Source organism: Cajanus cajan, chromosome 2 (assembly GCF_000230855.2).
Source record: "Cajanus cajan strain Asha chromosome 2, NIPB_CcT2T_4, whole genome shotgun sequence".
Taxonomy (NCBI): Eukaryota; Viridiplantae; Streptophyta; class Magnoliopsida; order Fabales; family Fabaceae; genus Cajanus; species Cajanus cajan.
Window position 1 is genome coordinate 49,157,010 of NC_138518.1, and position 22,911 is coordinate 49,179,920.

General features: G+C 29.9%; 4 protein-coding genes and 1 long non-coding RNA gene across 7 annotated transcripts; 4 read left to right on the top strand and 1 right to left on the bottom strand.

Moving 5' to 3' along the window:
* Positions 1-455: 455 nt before the first annotated feature.
* Positions 456-6,284, bottom strand: LOC145954326 (uncharacterized). Of its 3 annotated transcripts, XR_014431530.1 has the most exons (5): positions 5,704-6,273; positions 5,558-5,626; positions 4,721-4,833; positions 4,284-4,396; positions 456-966 (listed from the first exon to the last, which is right to left on the bottom strand). It is a non-coding gene; the product is annotated as an uncharacterized LOC145954326 (long non-coding RNA). The 3 variants fall into 3 exon arrangements; XR_014431529.1 differs by lacking the exon at positions 456-966 and having other exon boundaries at positions 1,357-4,396; positions 5,704-6,272; XR_014431528.1 differs by lacking the exon at positions 456-966 and having other exon boundaries at positions 1,357-4,833; positions 5,704-6,284.
* A 5,634-nt stretch (positions 6,285-11,918) lies between these two features.
* LOC145954994 (non-specific lipid-transfer protein AP10-like) lies at positions 11,919-12,305 on the top strand. The gene has a single exon (XM_083069689.1). The coding sequence runs from the start codon at positions 11,919-11,921 to the stop codon at positions 12,303-12,305; it is 387 nt and encodes a 128-aa protein (XP_082925815.1).
* Positions 12,306-14,905: 2,600 nt separating this feature from the next.
* On the top strand, positions 14,906-15,292 carry LOC145954995 (non-specific lipid-transfer protein AP10-like). The gene has a single exon (XM_083069690.1). The coding sequence runs from the start codon at positions 14,906-14,908 to the stop codon at positions 15,290-15,292; it is 387 nt and encodes a 128-aa protein (XP_082925816.1).
* A 2,616-nt stretch (positions 15,293-17,908) lies between these two features.
* LOC145954996 (non-specific lipid-transfer protein AP10-like) lies at positions 17,909-18,295 on the top strand. Its single transcript, XM_083069691.1, has one exon. The coding sequence runs from the start codon at positions 17,909-17,911 to the stop codon at positions 18,293-18,295; it is 387 nt and encodes a 128-aa protein (XP_082925817.1).
* A 2,598-nt stretch (positions 18,296-20,893) lies between these two features.
* On the top strand, positions 20,894-21,280 carry LOC145954997 (non-specific lipid-transfer protein AP10-like). Its single transcript, XM_083069692.1, has one exon. The coding sequence runs from the start codon at positions 20,894-20,896 to the stop codon at positions 21,278-21,280; it is 387 nt and encodes a 128-aa protein (XP_082925818.1).
* The last annotated feature ends 1,631 nt before the right edge of the window (positions 21,281-22,911 follow it).

Here is a 22,911-nt window from a genome sequence, read left to right on the forward strand (position 1 = left end):
CAACACAACTCGAAAACAAGATCCAATCAGAAAATAAAATGTAACAAAAAACTGCATAACAATAATAAAAAATGAAAACCAGCACCAAAATATCTAATAGCAACTCAGATTCAAAACAGTCAAACAATTCAAATCAAATAAAACAAAAAAAATAAAATCCACTTCATCAATCCACTTCAACAATCAACACAATTACACAAGCACCAGTGATGTTGTGTATTTTACTCGTATTTTAGCACTTTAATTCACAAGAATTCATAGCATAATCATGCATATCTTTCATGTTTTTAATAAATTTTTATATCATTTTCCTATTTTATGCTTTTCTTGGTATGTGTTGTGTTTTCTCTGAGCAGGATCAAGATTTAAGAATTAAAGAGGAAATGCTGAGCTACAGGGAAAATCACGGCCGTGATTCTAAATCACGCCCGTGATTCACCAGAGAAAATCACGGCCGTGATTCCCAATCACACCCGTGAACGCCACTGACCCTTCATAGATGTGCTCCAGAGAAGATCACGGTCGTGATTCTCAGTCACGGCCGTGATTCACTTCGCGTCCCAGCTTTTTAAGTTTTATGTTTTATTTTTATTTTATCTTTGTAATTTTTATCTTGGTAGTTTTACCTTTTTACCCTTTTTACCCTTTTATAGCTCGATATCAGTTTAAAGTTACATTTAATAGAAAAATACACATTTTGATTTATGCCACTGTACAAAAGATTGTGTTTGATACAAGAGGTACATATAACACATACATAGAGTATGTGTGCATAAACTTCTCCAATAGCATTTTTAAGAGAAAAAAATCAAAACAAAAATCAAACACATTTCTTCAATCATTCATCACAACCAAAACAAAACATAAATTCTGCTAAATTAAGTTAAATACTCCAACTCACGGGTAAAAGCAGGAAGATCAGATCTCTTCAACACCCTCAGCCTCTTCACTGTCGACACAAACATGCTGCCAAGAAAACACATTAATATGGTAAGTGAGATTATGAACGAACAAACTTTGGATGACACATACTAGTTGCCTACAATTATGAAACAACACTAAAATTACAACTAATGTTTTAACATGTGGTAAAATTTACCCATGTTATGAGGTAAAAGTCAGCTGTACAAGTTAGAAACAAAGTTTTAACTTTAGATTCCTTCCTGTGTTACATGCTAATAGGAGTACTAAATTTCCATCTAGATCAACACCAGCCTCAATTCAATATTAAAATCAATCTCCCATGCTATCATTATTTGATTATATAAATTCCAAGTTACTATAATTTGATCATTTTATTTATTTCTGTGACACCCTTACTACCCCAATACATATATCGAAATATAATAAAAAAAATTAAGGAAAATAAACTTTTTAAGTTGGTAAAAGGGTTCACATAATACTTCATAACTGTTCTGACTGAAAAATAAAACTTGAAAGATAAAATTCAAGAGTTTACACATTTTTCAAAGAAAATAACATTTATTACAATACCAAATATTCTATCCTAGAGATCCTCTTGCCCCGATGTCACACTATCAAAGCATTTCCCAAATTAACGGATGACATTCTATATACCACTTGCAGTTGGATCCTCTCCACCTAAAATATCAACAATTTATACGGTGAGAAAAGAAAAATTATCTATATGCAAAATACATTCAATCATATCACAGTATAATTTCATCATAACTCATTATATAGTGTATATATATATATATATCAATTACTCATCATATTCACATACAACATTCATGTCAATCCAACAATTAACACTATGCCAAGGCCTCGCCACATCTGACACAAGTGATACAGGTTAATTGCCTCACTCAACCCACACCAGACCAGGGGTCACGCCCTCCCTGTAGCATCACTTACCCAGGGGCCGTGCCGTCCCTCGCCATTTTGGTGTGAGGAAACACAATCACATTACAATCAATACAATCTCTTGCAATTAACCCTATGCCAGGGCTGCCATAAGCGACATAAGTGGTGGTGTTAACTGTCCTACTCATCCCACATCATACTAGGGTCACGCCTTCCCTATAGCACCACTTACCCAGGGGTCGTGCCATCCTAGTCATCAATGTGAGACATCACAATCATAATCATACAATATCTCAACTCATAATTCAAATTCACATCAATATCATCCATCAAATAACATAACAATAACTAATATAATAATCAATAGAATGATTAGTATAAACTATAAACAGCGTATCAGGGGTTATACTACTCCTACCATGCTCATCCTTATTTCATATGAAAGATAAGAAAATTTCCTACAACTCTCATGAAGACATCAAGTCCTAATTCCATCATCTACTTTGTGAAAAATGATAAAAACCGCAACAGCTATAGATAAAGCTGACAGCTTGACCCCTCTTCACTAAAACATCCATATCTGGAGTTCTAGACCTCCTTTTTGGGTGATTCCAACGCCATTGGAAAGCTAAAATCCAAGGCTACAACTTTTATTTAGACTACAAAGTCCAGTTCTGAAAACACAAAAGCGCTCAGCGCCTCCAAAGCGCTCAGCGCTTTTCCTCCAGAAACTCTCCTCTAGCTCTCGGCCTCAAAAGCGCTCAGCGCTTTAAAAGCGCTCAGCCGTTTGGCTCCAGAAACCCTCCCCTGTCACGAAAATCCTCAATTTTCACCCCCAAAATCCATTCCAAATGAAATTTATACAAATCCAAACCATTATAAAGTATAAAAACCATCCAAAAACAACATATTAATGGATAAAAACAAGTATTAACCAAATCATGAAGAAATCTAACCAAATCATTTCCATCCCAATCCAGTCTCAATCTTGCATAAAACGTGAAATCAATGTGATATTTCAACTCTATACATACTAGATTAAGTCTTATAAGTACTACCCTTACAATATAGTGAAAAACTAGGAATACATATATATATATATAGATAATAATAAAGAAAATATAAATTAACTCCAGTAAAGGTGGCAGTGCCTCCTAGTTAGGAATCCATTTATATTTTCCAAATCATAAAAAAATATAACAAAGATGTAAATTTTAGTCTTTTATCAAGAACATTTAAATTACAAAATAATAGGAGGCTCAGCCTTCCATTCAGATAAATTCCAAATTATAAATTAATAGGAGGCTCGGCCTTCCATTCAGATAAATTAAACGTGATTTTAAGAAATTATTCCTCTACCCAATTCCCTCATGTACTCTACATATAAATAATCCCCTTTTCCCCCGTACCTGGATGAATAGGAACTTGGGCAGAACCTCCTCCTCTTTTTCTTAAATCGGGACCGGAATTAGAGCAGAACCTCCTCTCTTATTCTCTCTTTTTATTTCTCTAGAATTTCTTCTCTCTAAAATTATGAATTTTCAAAAACCTTAAACTCCTATTTATAGAATTTATGAAGTTACTATGCATAGATTAAAATAATATTATTTCATTATTATATATTAAAAGTTACTTTTTATTAAAATATTCAAATAAATAGAATTGGAATTCAATTGAATTCCGCAGCCTCTGCATTCCACCGCAGCCATTTCCTATTCAAATTCTAATAATTGAAAAAAAAATACTATTTAGAAATACGTATACATGAATAGTAAAATACGTATACATAAATAGTAAAATACGTATATATGAATAGTAAAATACGTAGAAATATGATAAACCTTCTAATAATCCCAATACATAAAAATAAAATTTTGGGATGTTACAATTTCAGGAGTCAATTATTAAAGAACCAATTTGGTCGATCATCTATTACAGTTTATTTATAACATACAGTTTCGAAACTTATTTTATAATAACTATTAATTTTATGCACCATTTTAACTACCACCATTACAATTTTAACTACTGAAGTGATTCCAGTTTTGATTGTTATAGATGACATAAAAGAGGAATATACGAATGCCAAAATAATTGTACTGTACTATTTAGCATTATTCATAAGTTGAGGAAATATAGACTAAAAGTGAAGTGGAGTTGGATTTCTATTCACTTGTTTATCAGTAGCATTCAATATGCTTTTATATACCCACCACTCTAATTGTTTGGGTGCTAAGTTTTAAAAATCCTTTGAAATGTTTCTGACTAGTTGACTATCATTCCCAAAGTTCTCACTATAGACTACAAAGGCAATTAAATTATTACCGACATATTGTTTCCAATAACTAAATTATAAACACAAAATTAAAACAATAACACAGGAAAGCCGAATTGACTCGCTGGCATGGAAAAAAATATTGAATTGAATAAACAAGAGTATATTCCCCACTTCCTACCAATAAACCCGTATTGACTTTCTTTTCCTCTTCCTTGTTTTGATTTCCACCAGCACAGGAATCTCTTTGACCAGAATAGCAGCTAGAACAGCCAATGTGAGATAAATTCAACTCTGCATCAAGCTCCATTGTCACAAAAGAATGAAAAAATATGAAAGCTAATTATTATAAAAGATCAGTATTTTACTTTAAAAAAATTTGTTAGCTGAAAAAAGATTGACTATTAGTATAAGCTAGTGACTATTCAATTGCGGTAATCAAGATTGAGATTTAGGCTTAGTTTAGATTAGCATCTAGCTTGAGAGCCTTTTGATTGAGATAGGTATTTGATTCCTTAACTTGCAAAAAATCCCTTGTAACTTTATAGGTGTTTGTGAAAAAATTAAATGAGAAAGTTTGTGAAAAAGTCGATATTACATAAGGTAATTTTGACTTACATATGAGGATCCTTGCAGCACTTGATTTTGTCTTCGTAGTTCAAATAAGTCCTTGCAGCACTTGCTAGTAAATTCTTATGTTGTAAATATATCAAATCAGGAACCTGATAAACCTGAAACAGAGGCTATCGTCAACATTGTAAAAAAATATCACAAGCCAATGCAATTATGGTCTTGTGGTTGTTGAATTTACTTCTCCATGTATGATTAAAAGAAAATTTCTAGCCACACTCTATTTATCATCCTCTTTCTTATACTCTAATATACGATCAATGAGAGTTGAATGTTTCCAATCATGCGTTATTGGGTCACTATTAGATCATGCATAAAATGAGACTCACAAAATTTATAATTTTTAATCTATTTCAACTAATAATAAGAAAAATATTAAGAAGAAATCGTTAGAAGGTGTCTTTTATTAGCATTCCTGGCGATTATATTTAGTAATAGAACAATCATATTTTCTAAAAAAAATCAATTTTTCATGTGTCTACTCAAACACATATAAATCCATTCACTCAAACCCATTCTTTAACCAAAGTCAACTTTGCAAAATCAGGCTCATATAGAATAAAGTTTGCAAACCCAAATCCAAGCACAAACTACGTTATTTAAAAATCAATTTATTTGGATAATACAACAATCACATTGTTAGACATTTTGAATCACTACAAATAGAATATAAAATAAATAAATTAGATGCTTTAAACGACATACTGGACACAGAATGAAGCATCGCAAAAACAAAACAGAGGGCTATATCAACTTTGCAAAATCAGGCTCATACAGAATGATGAAACAGAGGAAACAGAGGAAACCCTAAAATGAAACAAATACCTTCACAAGGGAGTCGCACAATAGGACGACTGCGTTTCCGAAAACCTCCTCCGGGAGTTCCTCCACACCCTAAAACATTAGCACCCACGCATTTGTACAAGATGAGAGAGGCAAAAACAACCAAAACACAAAATGAAGATACGCACCTAAAATGACTTCCCTGTGTTGCCCTTCGTCGAATACGACTTCAATGTTTCCTTCGAGGGTTGTTGAAGATAAACAAGCGTTTTAGGTTTCACTGAGTTGAGAGGGTTTGGGTCTTACGGTGTGCGAGAGAGAGCGTTCTAGAGTGAGCAAGAGGTAGGGTTCGAGAGTGCATTTGAGAGTGTTTCAGAGGGTCAGCAACTATACTCATTTTAATTTTATAATTTTTATTTTAAAAAGTATTAATTAAGTTTTTATTTATTCAAATTTATTGAATTTGATTTATTTTAAAATTAAATTTACTCTTATTTTTTAAAAATAATTGAAGTTAAAAGGAAAGAAATTTGATTAAATTAATATATTTTAAAAAATTAAAGACTCAATTGAGTATTTTCAAAATAAATTTAATATTTAAATAAGAAAATTAATTATTGAATCTTTTAAAAATAAGAGAACCAAATTTAACTTAAAAAATATGAAATAAATTATATAAATTATTATATAATATAAGAAATATTTATAATTAATATAAATAGAAATATAAATTATTAATTGTTATATTAGTTTTTATTTGTTAAAAAAATTCAATCTTTAATTTGTTTCTTACGTTTTATAACATTATTTTTATTTTAGAAGGTATCAATTAAGTTTTATTTATTAAAATATGTTAAATAAGTTATTTTTTAATTAAGTAAACATTGATTAAATTAATCTTATTTTTAAAAATTAAAGATTCAATTCAACTTTCTCAAAAATATATAGTAATATAACATTATAAGATCTTATCATATAAAAACTTATTATATAAGATCTTAAACAAGTATTATTTCTTAAAACATATCATTATTCATTGATATTATTACATAAAAAATTATTATATAATATCTTAAATAAGTTATTTCTTTAAATATATCCTTATTTATCGGATGTTTAATAGTAATATAATTTGTTCAAATCTTTATTAATATGATTCGCTGAATATCTAATTAAAACTTACATCGTATAAAATCCAAATTAAAGAAAAAGGTAACAAACACATGTACCATGACAACTAATAAACTAAAAAACCATAAACAGAAAATGAAACACAAAAGGAAAGCAAATTATATATATATATATATATATATATATATATATATATATATATATATTAAAGAAGATGGATCTTTTTACTCTAAGAGTTACATAGACTTACTCCGTTCAATAACTCATTTTCTCTATGAAATTTCAATTATCTAACCGTTCAATTTAAAGTTCTTAATGCATAGATCAAATATGTAAATTGTTAGAAAATTTAAAAATCATTTGATACTTCGTTTCATTAATTTTAATCAATGTATAAAATGATTCTATGATTATCCGTCAATTTGAATTAATGAAATGAAGTATCAAATGATTTTTAAATTTTTTACAAATTTGTAAATTTGATCTATGCATTAAAATTTTTAAATTGAACAGTTTGATCGTTAATAATAATTAAAAATTATTTATTTATTTAGGTTATCACATACCATTATACATTTCATGTCTTTAAATCTTTTAATAAAAAGTTAAATTAATAACTAAAAATTATTTATTTATTTCTTAAGAATTGAGGGTATATAATTATCCATTATTTTGGAGACAAAAATTAGTTACAAGATGACGTATATATATTTCCCTTTATCTATTACTATATACATATAATCAAACAACTATATGTTTAACTATTTTTCTTCCATTCATTTTCTCAGTCTCTCTGTCTCTGTCTCTCTATATATATATATAGACAAACAGGTTATACTAACAGTAATACCGGGTGTAACTTTTATTAAGTATTACACACCACTCGATAATTAATTATTATATTATGAATAATAATAATATATATATTTAATTAATCTTTAAAAATAATTGAAGTTAAAAGGAAAAGAAATTTGATTAAATTAATATATTTTAAAAAATTAAAGACTCAATTGAGTATTTTCAAAATAAATTTAATATTTAAATAAGAAAATTAATTATTGAATCTTTTAAAAATAAGATAATCAAATTTAACTTAAAAAATATTAAATAAATTATATGAATTATTATATAATATAAGAAATATTTATAATTAATATAAATAGAAATATAAATTATTAATTGTTATATTAATTTTTATTTGTTAAAAAAATTTAATCTTTAATTTGTTTCTTACATTTAATAAAGTAAAACTGAATTCATCTTTTCTTTATGTTTTCCATTAAATATGGTACACAAAAGTTAAAGCTATTCATTATTCTAAATTATATTTTAATTAAAAATAATTTTTTAGTAAATAAAAAGTATTATAATAAATAATTAAACTAAAAAAAATAAATTTTATAATAATTAATTTTTTTAATGATGTTAAATTAAATATTTTAATTATTTTATAAAAAAAATGTTTTACCTACGGAAAAAATTCCGTAGATAATATTCCGTAGAAAATTAAATATTATCTACGGAAAATATTCCGTAGATAATATTCCGTAGATAATTAAATTTTATCTACGGAAAAATTTCCGTAGATAATATTCCGTAGATAATATCAATTTTTCTTGTAGTGTAACGAGTCTTTTGTTTCTTGTGAAGTGGAGGAGTATATATATATGAGCTTGACATTGAACAATGATTGGTTTGCATTTAATATGGGAGATACGTGGTACTGTTTTGATACTATCTATACTGTTTGTACGTGCCTATACATGTGCGAGATGCCTTTTCATTCCTTTTTGTTGTGTTGTCTTTCTTGCATGGCATGAACATCACTTACAGGTGCAAACCATGTCTTTAGCTTTGGATTTTCTTTTGAGAACATGTGAAGGTAATTTCATACCTAAAGAAAAATTATTTTTGAACGTTTTATGTTATTCAGAAATTCGAGTTTTCAATGGAAAGTACATGATTTCAGTCTTTTTAGGTGCCATGAGAGTGTTATTTTACAAGCGCCTTATAATTTATTAATCTATATATATATATATATATATATATATATATATATATATTATTACTTGTGACTAAATAAATATTTACTTAATATTTTCTTAAATTCATGTATTTCAATTATTTGAAACTGAATTACTATTTTTATAATATACATTTAACTTTTTTTCGTTTTAAATCTTTACCTGCATGTCTATAAATGGTAGTTTTCAACAAATTGAAGATCAAACTTGATAATATAAATCGATAATCGAGTTGCGTAGATATTCAAGACAAGATGGGAGAGAAGAAAGTTTTGGCTCTTGCCATGTTTATTGTGGCTTACACTTTGGCGATAACAACATTCGCATCATCTCAAATTCCCTCAACTTGTAATGGGGATAATGAACTACTTACTTATTGTGGGCTTTATTTGATCAACAATGTACCCAATCCATCTCGTGATTGTTGTATTGCAGCAAAAAGTGTGTTTCAAAGAGCCATGAGCGACAAAACCGGTCAAGGTATAAGAGATCTTTGTAACTGTCTACGTGTTGCCGGACCATCTCTAGGGTTTCATCAAGATAAAGAAGCAAGGCTTCCTGGTGCCTGTGGAATAAAAACTTCTTTTTCGATGGAGTTATGTGTACATGGGCCTCTCACACTAAACCAAAACAAAAATTAATTTATGTATAATTGTTTACTTTGGTCATTGAACCCGTGATAACATAAGTGTGTTGATAATAAGTAATCCAGTCGGGGTTAAATATATGGAATCAAGTGACAACAGAAGGTTTATTTTCATGTTAAACCATAGGGTTATGTATGCTTTTAACCCATGTCAAATTGGTGTAACAATACCCATGTCAGATTAATAAATTATGCTTTAATAGTAGTTCACTGTCAATTCAATTACACTACCCAACTATTTGTAATTATATGACAAAAAAAATTCTCAATCCTGGTTATTTGATGCACTCGTATTTCTCTACACTCTCCCCGTAAAAATAAATTTTCAAATAACTAGACTAACTGTGTTTGTGTTTGGAGTCTTTGCAATATTCATGCATATTTCTTTTTAGTCAGATTGCAAGTCTGTTTGGTAGGGTCCCCAATGTCTTCTGCCTGAGCCTTGAGGGTGTTAAGGTGGGAAACCTCTAATATGGAGTCAAAAGACAACTAAATGAATACACCATAATCCTTTTATTTTCTTTCTCTAAACACAAAAATATAGTTTTTCGTGCAGTTTAGCATAATTCAAAAGCTTTTGTAATAGGTGGATTGACTTTAATACCTTTTCTATTTATTTTTATATTTTCACATCACTAAGAATGATAAAAAGATGTTATAATGTAAAACTTAAATTTAGACAAAATTCACTAAAAGAGTAAACCAAAATGGGATAAAAATGCAATAATATTTTCGCTTTATCAATTAAAGTTTTTGTGAGTATCAATTAAAGTTGCAATGTAAACTAAAAAAAATGTAATTAATATATTAATGAAAAATATTTTTTGTTCAAAACATTTCTCTTTTACGTGGTATATACTTAAAGAGTCATTAGGTTTCTACTGTATATTTTTAAAAATAAATCAAAGAATACAATGTATTTAATTTTTCCAACAGATTCAAAATTTCCATTTCCCTCCTATTCTACATTAAAGTATAAACACCCTTACCTTAACAAATATAAAAACAAAGTATTTTTCTATAGGTTTTTATTTTAGCAAAATATTATAAAAACACATATTTCTCTACTAAAAATTATACAAAACAATTTTGTAAACATTTATTATTAGGTTAAAAACAATCGTTATTAATAGAAGTATTTAATATATGTATATGTATATGTATATATATCTATAACTAGTTTAATTAATGAAAGTATCCGTATTTAATTTCATTAATTTTAGAAAACTTGGGGTGTAACATGATTAATAGTATTTCCTTTAACATATCCTTGCAAAAGCGTACAAGTTTGTTAACGTTAAAACATAATAACTCTTGAGAGGTCCTTGTTAGTTCTTTAACCTGACAATATTTGTAAATGAGTTATAATGAAGGTGTGAAACTGTTTTTGTGAGATATTGTGTTTCAGACGATGGGCGTGTATGACTTATGATGCATATGCGTAATTTGCCTAGTGTGAGAAGCTTATCCGAGATTTGAGCAAGTTTAAGAAGCGGTGTATCGGTGTGAAATCGAAGTTATCTTGGCCTTTTGAAAAGCCTACAGAAGGTGTTCTAGTATGGTAAAACTTCAGGCTTGGCTTAAAGCATCATAAAGGGCTATACATACGATGGGTGCGTTGCGATTTTTCTGTGTTTGGGTTTTGGAGTCTTTTCATTCATGCCTATTTTTTTTAGGTGGATTGGAAGTCTGTTTGGTAGGGTCCCCAAGGTCTTCTGCCTGAGCCTTGAGGGTGTTATGGTTGGAAACCTATAATATGGAATCAAAAGCGACCATGCGCAACTTTGATACTCTACTTGCTTTCTAACAAAATTTGCTTTAGTTAGAGTGGGCTAAGTGTTAGATGCCCATGTTATGTGGACATTTTTTCTTGTTTGCATCCTCCTATATATACTACTCCAAATGCACGCGCCTTGTTCGAAATGTGATTGGTACCTCATGCATATAAAATTAAAAGCTTGACTCCTAACGAGTCTTTTGTTTCTTGTGAAGTGGAGGAGTATATATATATGAGCTTGACATTGAACAATGATTGGTTTGCATTTAATATGGGAGATACGTGGTACTGTTTTGATACTATCTATACTGTTTGTACGTGCCTATACATGTGCGAGATGCCTTTTCATTCCTTTTTGTTGTGTTGTCTTTCTTGCATGGCATGAACATCACTTACAGGTGCAAACCATGTCTTTAGCTTTGGATTTTCTTTTGAGAACATGTGAAGGTAATTTCATACCTAAAGAAAAATTATTTTTGAACGTTTTATGTTATTCAGAAATTCGAGTTTTCAATGGAAAGTACATGATTTCAGTCTTTTTAGGTGCCATGAGAGTGTTATTTTACAAGCGCCTTATAATTTATTAATCTATATATATATATATATATATTATTACTTGTGACTAAATAAATATTTACTTAATATTTTCTTAAATTCATGTATTTCAATTATTTGAAACTGAATTACTATTTTTATAATATACATTTAACTTTTTTTCGTTTTAAATCTTTACCTGCATGTCTATAAATGGTAGTTTTCAACAAATTGAAGATCAAACTTGATAATATAAATCGATAATCGAGTTGCGTAGATATTCAAGACAAGATGGGAGAGAAGAAAGTTTTGGCTCTTGCCATGTTTATTGTGGCTTACACTTTGGCGATAACAACATTCGCATCATCTCAAATTCCCTCAACTTGTAATGGGGATAATGGACTACTTACTTATTGTGGGCTTTATTTGATCAACAATGTACCCAATCCATCTCGTGATTGTTGTATTGCAGCAAAAAGTGTGTTTCAAAGAGCCATGAGCGACAAAACCGGTCAAGGTATAAGAGATCTTTGTAACTGTCTACGTGTTGCCGGACCATCTCTAGGGTTTCATCAAGATAAAGAAGCAAGGCTTCCTGGTGCCTGTGGAATAAAAACTTCTTTTTCGATGGAGTTATGTGTACATGGGCCTCTCACACTAAACCAAAACAAAAATTAATTTATGTATAATTGTTTACTTTGGTCATTGAACCCGTGATAACATAAGTGTGTTGATAATAAGTAATCCAGTCGGGGTTAAATAGATGGAATCAAGTGACAACAGAAGGTTTATTTTCATGTTAAACCATAGGGTTATGTATGCTTTTAACCCATGTCAAATTGGTGTAACAATACCCATGTCAGATTAATAAATTATGCTTTAATAGTAGTTCACTGTCAATTCAATTACACTACCCAACTATTTGTAATTATATGACAAAAAAAATTCTCAATCCTGGTTATTTGATGCATTCGTATTTCTCTACACTCTCCCCGTAAAAATAAATTTTCAAATAACTAGACTAACTGTGTTTGTGTTTGGAGTCTTTGCAATATTCATGCATATTTCTTTTTAGTCAGATTGCAAGTCTGTTTGGTAGGGTCCCCAATGTCTTCTGCCTGAGCCTTGAGGGTGTTAAGGTGGGAAACCTCTAATATGGAATCAAAAGACAACTAAATGAATACACCATAATCCTTTTATTTTCTTTCTCTAAACACAAAAATATAGTTTTTCGTGCAGTTTAGCATAATTCAAAAGCTTTTGTAATAGGTGGATTGACTTTAATACCTTTTCTATTTATTTTTATATTTTCACATCACTAAGAATGATAAAAAGATGTTATAATGTAAAACTTAAATTTAGACAAAATTCACTAAAAGAGTAAACCAAAATGGGATAAAAATGCATAATATTTTCGCTTTATCAATTAAAGTTTTTGTGAGTATCAATTAAAGTTGCAATGAAAACTAAAAAAAATGTAATTAATATATTAATGAAAAATATTTTTTGTTCAAAACATTTCTCTTTTACGTGGTATATACTTAAAGAGTCATTAGGTTTCTATTGTATATTTTTAAAAATAAATCAAAGAATACAATGTATTTAATTTTTCCAACAGATTCAAAATTTCCATTTCCCTCCTATTCTACATTAAAGTATAAACACCCTTACCTTAACAAATATAAAAACAAAGTATTTTTCTCTAGGTTTTTATTTTAGCAAAATATTATAAAAATACATATTTCTCTACTAAAAATAATACAAAACAATTTTGTAAACATTTATTATTAGGTTAAAAACAATCGTTATTAATAGAAGTATTTAATATATGTATATGTATATGTATATATATCTATAACTAGTTTAATTAATGAAAGTATCCGTATTTAATTTCATTAATTTTAGAAAACTTGGGGTGTAACATGATTAATAGTATTTCCTTTAACATATCCTTGCAAAAGCGTACAAGTTTGTTAACGTTAAAACATAATAACTCTTGAGAGGTCCTTGGTAGTTCTTTAACCTGACAATATTTGTAAATGAGTTATAATGAAGGTGTGAAACTGTTTTTGTGAGATATTGTGTTTCAGACGATGGGCGTGTATGACTTATGATGCATATGCGTAATTTGCCTAGTGTGAGAAGCTTATCCGAGATTTGAGCAAGTTTAAGAAGCGGTGTATCGGTGTGAAATCGAAGTTATCTTGGCCTTTTGAAAAGCCTACAGAAGGTGTTCTAGTATGGTAAAACTTCAGGCTTGGCTTAAAGCATCATAAAGGGCTATACATACGATGGGTGCGTTGCGATTTTTCTGTGTTTGGGTTTTGGAGTCTTTTCATTCATGCCTATTTTTTTTAGGTGGATTGGAAGTCTGTTTGGTAGGGTCCCCAAGGTCTTCTGCCTGAGCCTTGAGGGTGTTATGGTGGGAAACCTATAATATGGAATCAAAAGCGACCATGCGCAACTTTGATACTCTACTTGCTTTCTAACAAATTTTGCTTTAGTTAGAGTGGGCTAAGTGTTAGATGCCCATGTTATGTGGACATTTTTTCTTGTTTGCATCCTCCTATATATACTTCTCCAAATGCACGCGCCTTGTTCGAAATGTGATTGGTACCTCATGCATATAAAATTAAAAGCTTGACTCCTAACGAGTCTTTTGTTTCTTGTGAAGTGGAGGAGTATATATATATGAGCTTGACATTGAACAATGATTGGTTTGCATTTAATATGGGAGATACGTGGTACTGTTTTGATACTATCTATACTGTTTGTACGTGCCTATACATGTGCGAGATGCCTTTTCATTCCTTTTTGTTGTGTTGTCTTTCTTGCATGGCATGAACATCACTTACAGGTGCAAACCATGTCTTTAGCTTTGGATTTTCTTTTGAGAACATGTGAAGGTAATTTCATACCTAAAGAAAAATTATTTTGGAATGTTTTATGTTATTCAGAAATTCGAGTTTTCAATGGAAAGTACATGATTTCAGTCTTTTTAGGTGCCATGAGAGTGTTATTTTACAAGCGCCTTATAATTTATTAATCTATATATATATATATTATTACTTGTGACTAAATAAATATTTACTTAATATTTTCTTAAATTCATGTATTTCAATTATTTGAAACTGAATTACTATTTTTATAATATACATTTAACTTTTTTTCATTTTAAATCTTTACCTGCATGTCTATAAATGGTAGTTTTCAACAAATTGAAGATCAAACTTGATAATATAAATCGATAATCGAGTTGCGTAGATATTCAAGACAAGATGGGAGAGAAGAAAGTTTTGGCTCTTGCCATGTTTATTGTGGCTTACACTTTGGCGATAACAACATTCGCATCATCTCAAATTCCCTCAACTTGTAATGGGGATAATGGACTACTTACTTATTGTGGGCTTTATTTGATCAACAATGTACCCAATCCATCTCGTGATTGTTGTATTGCAGCAAAAAGTGTGTTTCAAAGAGCCATGAGCGACAAAACCGGTCAAGGTATAAGAGATCTTTGTAACTGTCTACGTGTTGCCGGACCATCTCTAGGGTTTCATCAAGATAAAGAAGCAAGGCTTCCTGGTGCCTGTGGAATAAAAACTTCTTTTTCGATGGAGTTATGTGTACATGGGCCTCTCACACTAAACCAAAACAAAAATTAATTTATGTATAATTGTTTACTTTGGTCATTGAACCCGTGATAACATAAGTGTGTTGATAATAAGTAATCCAGTCGGGGTTAAATAGATGGAATCAAGTGACAACAGAAGGTTTATTTTCATGCTAAACCATAGGGTTATGTATGCTTTTAACCCATGTCAAATTGGTGTAACAATACCCATGTCAGATTAATAAATTATGCTTTAATAGTAGTTCACTGTCAATTCAATTACACTACCCAACTATTTGTAATTATATGACAAAAAAAATTCTCAATCCTGGTTATTTGATGCATTCGTATTTCTCTACACTCTCCCCGTAAAAATAAATTTTCAAATAACTAGACTAACTGTGTTTGTGTTTGGAGTCTTTGCAATATTCATGCATATTTCTTTTTAGTCAGATTGCAAGTCTGTTTGGTAGGGTCCCCAATGTCTTCTGCTTGAGCCTTGAGGGTGTTAAGGTGGGAAACCTCTAATATGGAATCAAAAGACAACTAAATGAATACACCATAATCCTTTTATTTTCTTTCTCTATACACAAAAATATAGTTTTTCGTGCAGTTTAGCATAATTCAAAAGCTTTTGTAATAGGTGGATTGACTTTAATACCTTTTCTATTTATTTTTATATTTTCACATCACTAAGAATGACAAAAAGATGTTATAATGTAAAACTTAAATTTAGACAAAATTCACTAAAAGAGTAAACCAAAATGGGATAAAAATGCAATAATATTTTCGCTTTATCAATTAAAGTTTTTGTGAGTATCAATTAAAGTTGCAATGTAAACTAAAAAAAAATGTAATTAATATATTAATGAAAAATATTTTTTGTTCAAAACATTTCTCTTTTACGTGGTATATACTTAAAGAGTTATTAGGTTTCTATTGTATATTTTTAAAAATAAATCAAAGAATACAATGTATTTAATTTTTCCAACAGATTCAAAATTTCCATTTCCCTCCTATTCTACATTAAAGTATAAACACCCTTACCTTAACAAATATAAAAACAAAGTATTTTTCTCTAGGTTTTTATTTTAGCAAAATATTATAAAAATACATATTTCTCTACTAAAAATTATACAAAACAATTTTGTAAACATTTATTATTAGGTTAAAAACAATCGTTATTAATAGAAGTATTTAATATATGTATATGTATATGTATATATATCTATAACTAGTTTAATTAATGAAAGTATCCGTATTTAATTTCATTAATTTTAGAAAACTTGGGGTGTAACATGATTAATAGTATTTCCTTTAACATATCCTTGCAAAAGCGTACAAGTTTGTTAACGTTAAAACATAATAACTCTTGAGAGGTCCTTGGTAGTTCTTTAACCTGACAATATTGGTAAATGAGTTATAATGAAGGTGTGAAACTGTTTTTGTGAGATATTGTGTTTCAGACGATGGGCGTGTATGACTTATGATGCATATGCGTAATTTGCCTAGTGTGAGAAGCTTATCCGAGATTTGAGCAAGTTTAAGAAGCGGTGTATCGGTGTGAAATCGAAGTTATCTTGGCCTTTTGAAAAGCCTACAAAAGGTGTTCTAGTATGGTAAAACTTCAGGCTTGGCTTAAAGCATCATAAAGGGCTATACATACGATGGGTGCGTTGCGATTTTTCTGTTTTTGGGTTTTGGAGTCTTTTCATTCATGCCTATTTTTTTTAGGTGGATTGGAAGTCTGTTTGGTAGGGTCTCCAAGGTCTTCTGCCTGAGCCTTGAGGGTGTTATGGTTGGAAACCTATAATATGGAATCAAAAGCGACCATGCGCAACTTTGATACTCTACTTGCTTTCTAACAAATTTTGCTTTAGTTAGAGTGGGCTAAGTGCTAGATGCCCATGTTATGTGGACATTTTTTCTTGTTTGCATCCTCCTATATATACTACTCCAAATGCACGCGCCTTGTTCGAAATGTGATTGGTACCTCATGCATATAAAATTAAAAGCTTGACTCCTAACGAGTCTTTTGTTTCTTGTGAAGTGGAGGAGTATATATATATGAGCTTGACATTGAACAATGATTGGTTTGCATTTAATATGGGAGATACGTGGTACTGTTTTGATACTATCTATACTGTTTGTACGTGCCTATACATGTGCGAGATGCCTTTTCATTCCTTTTTGTTGTGTTGTCTTTCTTGCATGGCATGAACATCACTTACAGGTGCAAACCATGTCTTTAGCTTTGGATTTTCTTTTGAGAACATGTGAAGGTAATTTCATACCTAAAGAAAAATTATTTTTGAACGTTTTATGTTATTCAGAAATTCGAGTTTTCAATGGAAAGTACATGATTTCAGTCTTTTTAGGTGCCATGAGAGTGTTATTTTACAAGCGCCTTATAATTTATTAATCTATATATATATATATATATATATATATATTATTACTTGTGACTAAATAAATATTTACTTAATATTTTCTTAAATTCATGTATTTCAATTATTTGAAACTGAATTACTATTTTTATAATATACATTTAACTTTTTTTCGTTTTAAATCTTTACCTGCATGTCTATAAATGGTAGTTTTCAACAAATTGAAGATCAAACTTGATAATATAAATCGATAATCGAGTTGCGTAGATATTCAAGACAAGATGGGAGAGAAGAAAGTTTTGGCTCTTGCCATGTTTATTGTGGCTTACACTTTGGCGATAACAACATTCGCATCATCTCAAATTCCCTCAACTTGTAATGGGGATAATGGACTACTTACTTATTGTGGGCTTTATTTGATCAACAATGTACCCAATCCATCTCGTGATTGTTGTATTGCAGCAAAAAGTGTGTTTCAAAGAGCCATGAGCGACAAAACCGGTCAAGGTATAAGAGATCTTTGTAACTGTCTACGTGTTGCCGGACCATCTCTAGGGTTTCATCAAGATAAAGAAGCAAGGCTTCCTGGTGCCTGTGGAATAAAAACTTCTTTTTCGATGGAGTTATGTGTACATGGGCCTCTCACACTAAACCAAAACAAAAATTAATTTATGTATAATTGTTTACTTTGGTCATTGAACCCGTGATAACATAAGTGTGTTGATAATAAGTAATCCAGTCGGGGTTAAATAGATGGAATCAAGTGACAACAGAAGGTTTATTTTCATGTTAAACCATAGGGTTATGTATGCTTTTAACCCATGTCAAATTGGTGTAACAATACCCATGTCAGATTAATAAATTATGCTTTAATAGTAGTTCACTGTCAATTCAATTACACTACCCAACTATTTGTAATTATATGACAAAAAAAATTCTCAATCCTGGTTATTTGATGCATTCGTATTTCTCTACACTCTCCCCGTAAAAATAAATTTTCAAATAACTAGACTAACTGTGTTTGTGTTTGGAGTCTTTGCAATATTCATGCATATTTCTTTTTAGTCAGATTGCAAGTCTGTTTGGTAGGGTCCCCAATGTCTTCTGCCTGAGCCTTGAGGGTGTTAAGGTGGGAAACCTCTAATATGGAATCAAAAGACAACTAAATGAATACACCATAATCCTTTTATTTTCTTTCTCTAAACACAAAAATATAGTTTTTCGTGCAGTTTAGCATAATTCAAAAGCTTTTGTAATAGGTGGATTGACTTTAATACCTTTTCTATTTATTTTTATATTTTCACATCACTAAGAATGATAAAAAGATGTTATAATGTAAAACTTAAATTTAGACAAAATTCACTAAAAGAGTAAACCAAAATGGGATAAAAATGCATAATATTTTCGCTTTATCAATTAAAGTTTTTGTGAGTATCAATTAAAGTTGCAATGAAAACTAAAAAAAATGTAATTAATATATTAATGAAAAATATTTTTTGTTCAAAACATTTCTCTTTTACGTGGTATATACTTAAAGAGTCATTAGGTTTCTATTGTATATTTTTAAAAATAAATCAAAGAATACAATGTATTTAATTTTTCCAACAGATTCAAAATTTCCATTTCCCTCCTATTCTACATTAAAGTATAAACACCCTTACCTTAACAAATATAAAAACAAAGTATTTTTCTCTAGGTTTTTATTTTAGCAAAATATTATAAAAATACATATTTCTCTACTAAAAATAATACAAAACAATTTTGTAAACATTTATTATTAGGTTAAAAACAATCGTTATTAATAGAAGTATTTAATATATGTATATGTATATGTATATATATCTATAACTAGTTTAATTAATGAAAGTATCCGTATTTAATTTCATTAATTTTAGAAAACTTGGGGTGTAACATGATTAATAGTATTTCCTTTAACATATCCTTGCAAAAGCGTACAAGTTTGTTAACGTTAAAACATAATAACTCTTGAGAGGTCCTTGGTAGTTCTTTAACCTGACAATATTTGTAAATGAGTTATAATGAAGGTGTGAAACTGTTTTTGTGAGATATTGTGTTTCAGACGATGGGCGTGTATGACTTATGATGCATATGCGTAATTTGCCTAGTGTGAGAAGCTTATCCGAGATTTGAGCAAGTTTAAGAAGCGGTGTATCGGTGTGAAATCGAAGTTATCTTGGCCTTTTGAAAAGCCTACAGAAGGTGTTCTAGTATGGTAAAACTTCAGGCTTGGCTTAAAGCATCATAAAGGGCTATACATACGATGGGTGCGTTGCGATTTTTCTGTGTTTGGGTTTTGGAGTCTTTTCATTCATGCCTATTTTTTTTAGGTGGATTGGAAGTCTGTTTGGTAGGGTCCCCAAGGTCTTCTGCCTGAGCCTTGAGGGTGTTATGGTGGGAAACCTATAATATGGAATCAAAAGCGACCATGCGCAACTTTGATACTCTACTTGCTTTCTAACAAATTTTGCTTTAGTTAGAGTGGGCTAAGTGTTAGATGCCCATGTTATGTGGACATTTTTTCTTGTTTGCATCCTCCTATATATACTTCTCCAAATGCACGCGCCTTGTTCGAAATGTGATTGGTACCTCATGCATATAAAATTAAAAGCTTGACTCCTAACGAGTCTTTTGTTTCTTGTGAAGTGGAGGAGTATATATATATGAGCTTGACATTGAACAATGATTGGTTTGCATTTAATATGGGAGATACGTGGTACTGTTTTGATACTATCTATACTGTTTGTACGTGCCTATACATGTGCGAGATGCCTTTTCATTCCTTTTTGTTGTGTTGTCTTTCTTGCATGGCATGAACATCACTTACAGGTGCAAACCATGTCTTTAGCTTTGGATTTTCTTTTGAGAACATGTGAAGGTAATTTCATACCTAAAGAAAAATTATTTTGGAATGTTTTATGTTATTCAGAAATTCGAGTTTTCAATGGAAAGTACATGATTTCAGTCTTTTTAGGTGCCATGAGAGTGTTATTTTACAAGCGCCTTATAATTTATTAATCTATATATATATATTATTACTTGTGACTAAATAAATATTTACTTAATATTTTCTTAAATTCATGTATTTCAATTATTTGAAACTGAATTACTATTTTTATAATATACATTTAACTTTTTTTCATTTTAAATCTTTACCTGCATGTCTATAAATGGTAGTTTTCAACAAATTGAAGATCAAACTTGATAATATAAATCGATAATCGAGTTGCGTAGATATTCAAGACAAGATGGGAGAGAAGAAAGTTTTGGCTCTTGCCATGTTTATTGTGGCTTACACTTTGGCGATAACAACATTCGCATCATCTCAAATTCCCTCAACTTGTAATGGGGATAATGGACTACTTACTTATTGTGGGCTTTATTTGATCAACAATGTACCCAATCCATCTCGTGATTGTTGTATTGCAGCAAAAAGTGTGTTTCAAAGAGCCATGAGCGACAAAACCGGTCAAGGTATAAGAGATCTTTGTAACTGTCTACGTGTTGCCGGACCATCTCTAGGGTTTCATCAAGATAAAGAAGCAAGGCTTCCTGGTGCCTGTGGAATAAAAACTTCTTTTTCGATGGAGTTATGTGTACATGGGCCTCTCACACTAAACCAAAACAAAAATTAATTTATGTATAATTGTTTACTTTGGTCATTGAACCCGTGATAACATAAGTGTGTTGATAATAAGTAATCCAGTCGGGGTTAAATAGATGGAATCAAGTGACAACAGAAGGTTTATTTTCATGCTAAACCATAGGGTTATGTATGCTTTTAACCCATGTCAAATTGGTGTAACAATACCCATGTCAGATTAATAAATTATGCTTTAATAGTAGTTCACTGTCAATTCAATTACACTACCCAACTATTTGTAATTATATGACAAAAAAAATTCTCAATCCTGGTTATTTGATGCATTCTTATTTCTCTACACTCTCCCCGTAAAAATAAATTTTCAAATAACTAGACTAACTGTGTTTGTGTTTGGAGTCTTTGCAATATTCATGCATATTTCTTTTTAGTCAGATTGCAAGTCTGTTTGGTAGGGTCCCCAATGTCTTCTGCTTGAGCCTTGAGGGTGTTAAGGTGGGAAACCTCTAATATGGAATCAAAAGACAACTAAATGAATACACCATAATCCTTTTATTTTCTTTCTCTATACACAAAAATATAGTTTTTCGTGCAGTTTAGCATAATTCAAAAGCTTTTGTAATAGGTGGATTGACTTTAATACCTTTTCTATTTATTTTTATATTTTCACATCACTAAGAATGACAAAAAGATGTTATAATGTAAAACTTAAATTTAGACAAAATTCACTAAAAGAGTAAACCAAAATGGGATAAAAATGCAATAATATTTTCGCTTTATCAATTAAAGTTTTTGTGAGTATCAATTAAAGTTGCAATGTAAACTAAAAAAAATGTAATTAATATATTAATGAAAAATATTTTTTGTTCAAAACATTTCTCTTTTACGTGGTATATACTTAAAGAGTTATTAGGTTTCTATTGTATATTTTTAAAAATAAATCAAAGAATACAATGTATTTAATTTTTCCAACAGATTCAAAATTTCCATTTCCCTCCTATTCTACATTAAAGTATAAACACCCTTACCTTAACAAATATAAAAACAAAGTATTTTTCTCTAGGTTTTTATTTTAGCAAAATATTATAAAAATACATATTTCTCTACTAAAAATTATACAAAACAATTTTGTAAACATTTATTATTAGGTTAAAAACAATCGTTATTAATAGAAGTATTTAATATATGTATATGTATATGTATATATATCTATAACTAGTTTAATTAATGAAAGTATCCGTATTTAATTTCATTAATTTTAGAAAACTTGGGGTGTAACATGATTAATAGTATTTCCTTTAACATATCCTTGCAAAAGCGTACAAGTTTGTTAACGTTAAAACATAATAACTCTTGAGAGGTCCTTGGTAGTTCTTTAACCTGACAATATTGGTAAATGAGTTATAATGAAGGTGTGAAACTGTTTTTGTGAGATATTGTGTTTCAGACGATGGGCGTGTATGACTTATGATGCATATGCGTAATTTGCCTAGTGTGAGAAGCTTATCCGAGATTTGAGCAAGTTTAAGAAGCGGTGTATCGGTGTGAAATCGAAGTTATCTTGGCCTTTTGAAAAGCCTACAAAAGGTGTTCTAGTATGGTAAAACTTCAGGCTTGGCTTAAAGCATCATAAAGGGCTATACATACGATGGGTGCGTTGCGATT

What these genes read in the sequence shown, in the direction of transcription:
- LOC145954994 (XM_083069689.1), top strand. Translation starts at nt 11,919, where the DNA reads ATGGGAGAGAAGAAAGTTTTGGCTCTTGCCATGTTTATTGTGGCTTAC.
- LOC145954995 (XM_083069690.1), top strand. Translation starts at nt 14,906, where the DNA reads ATGGGAGAGAAGAAAGTTTTGGCTCTTGCCATGTTTATTGTGGCTTAC.
- LOC145954996 (XM_083069691.1), top strand. Translation starts at nt 17,909, where the DNA reads ATGGGAGAGAAGAAAGTTTTGGCTCTTGCCATGTTTATTGTGGCTTAC.
- LOC145954997 (XM_083069692.1), top strand. Translation starts at nt 20,894, where the DNA reads ATGGGAGAGAAGAAAGTTTTGGCTCTTGCCATGTTTATTGTGGCTTAC.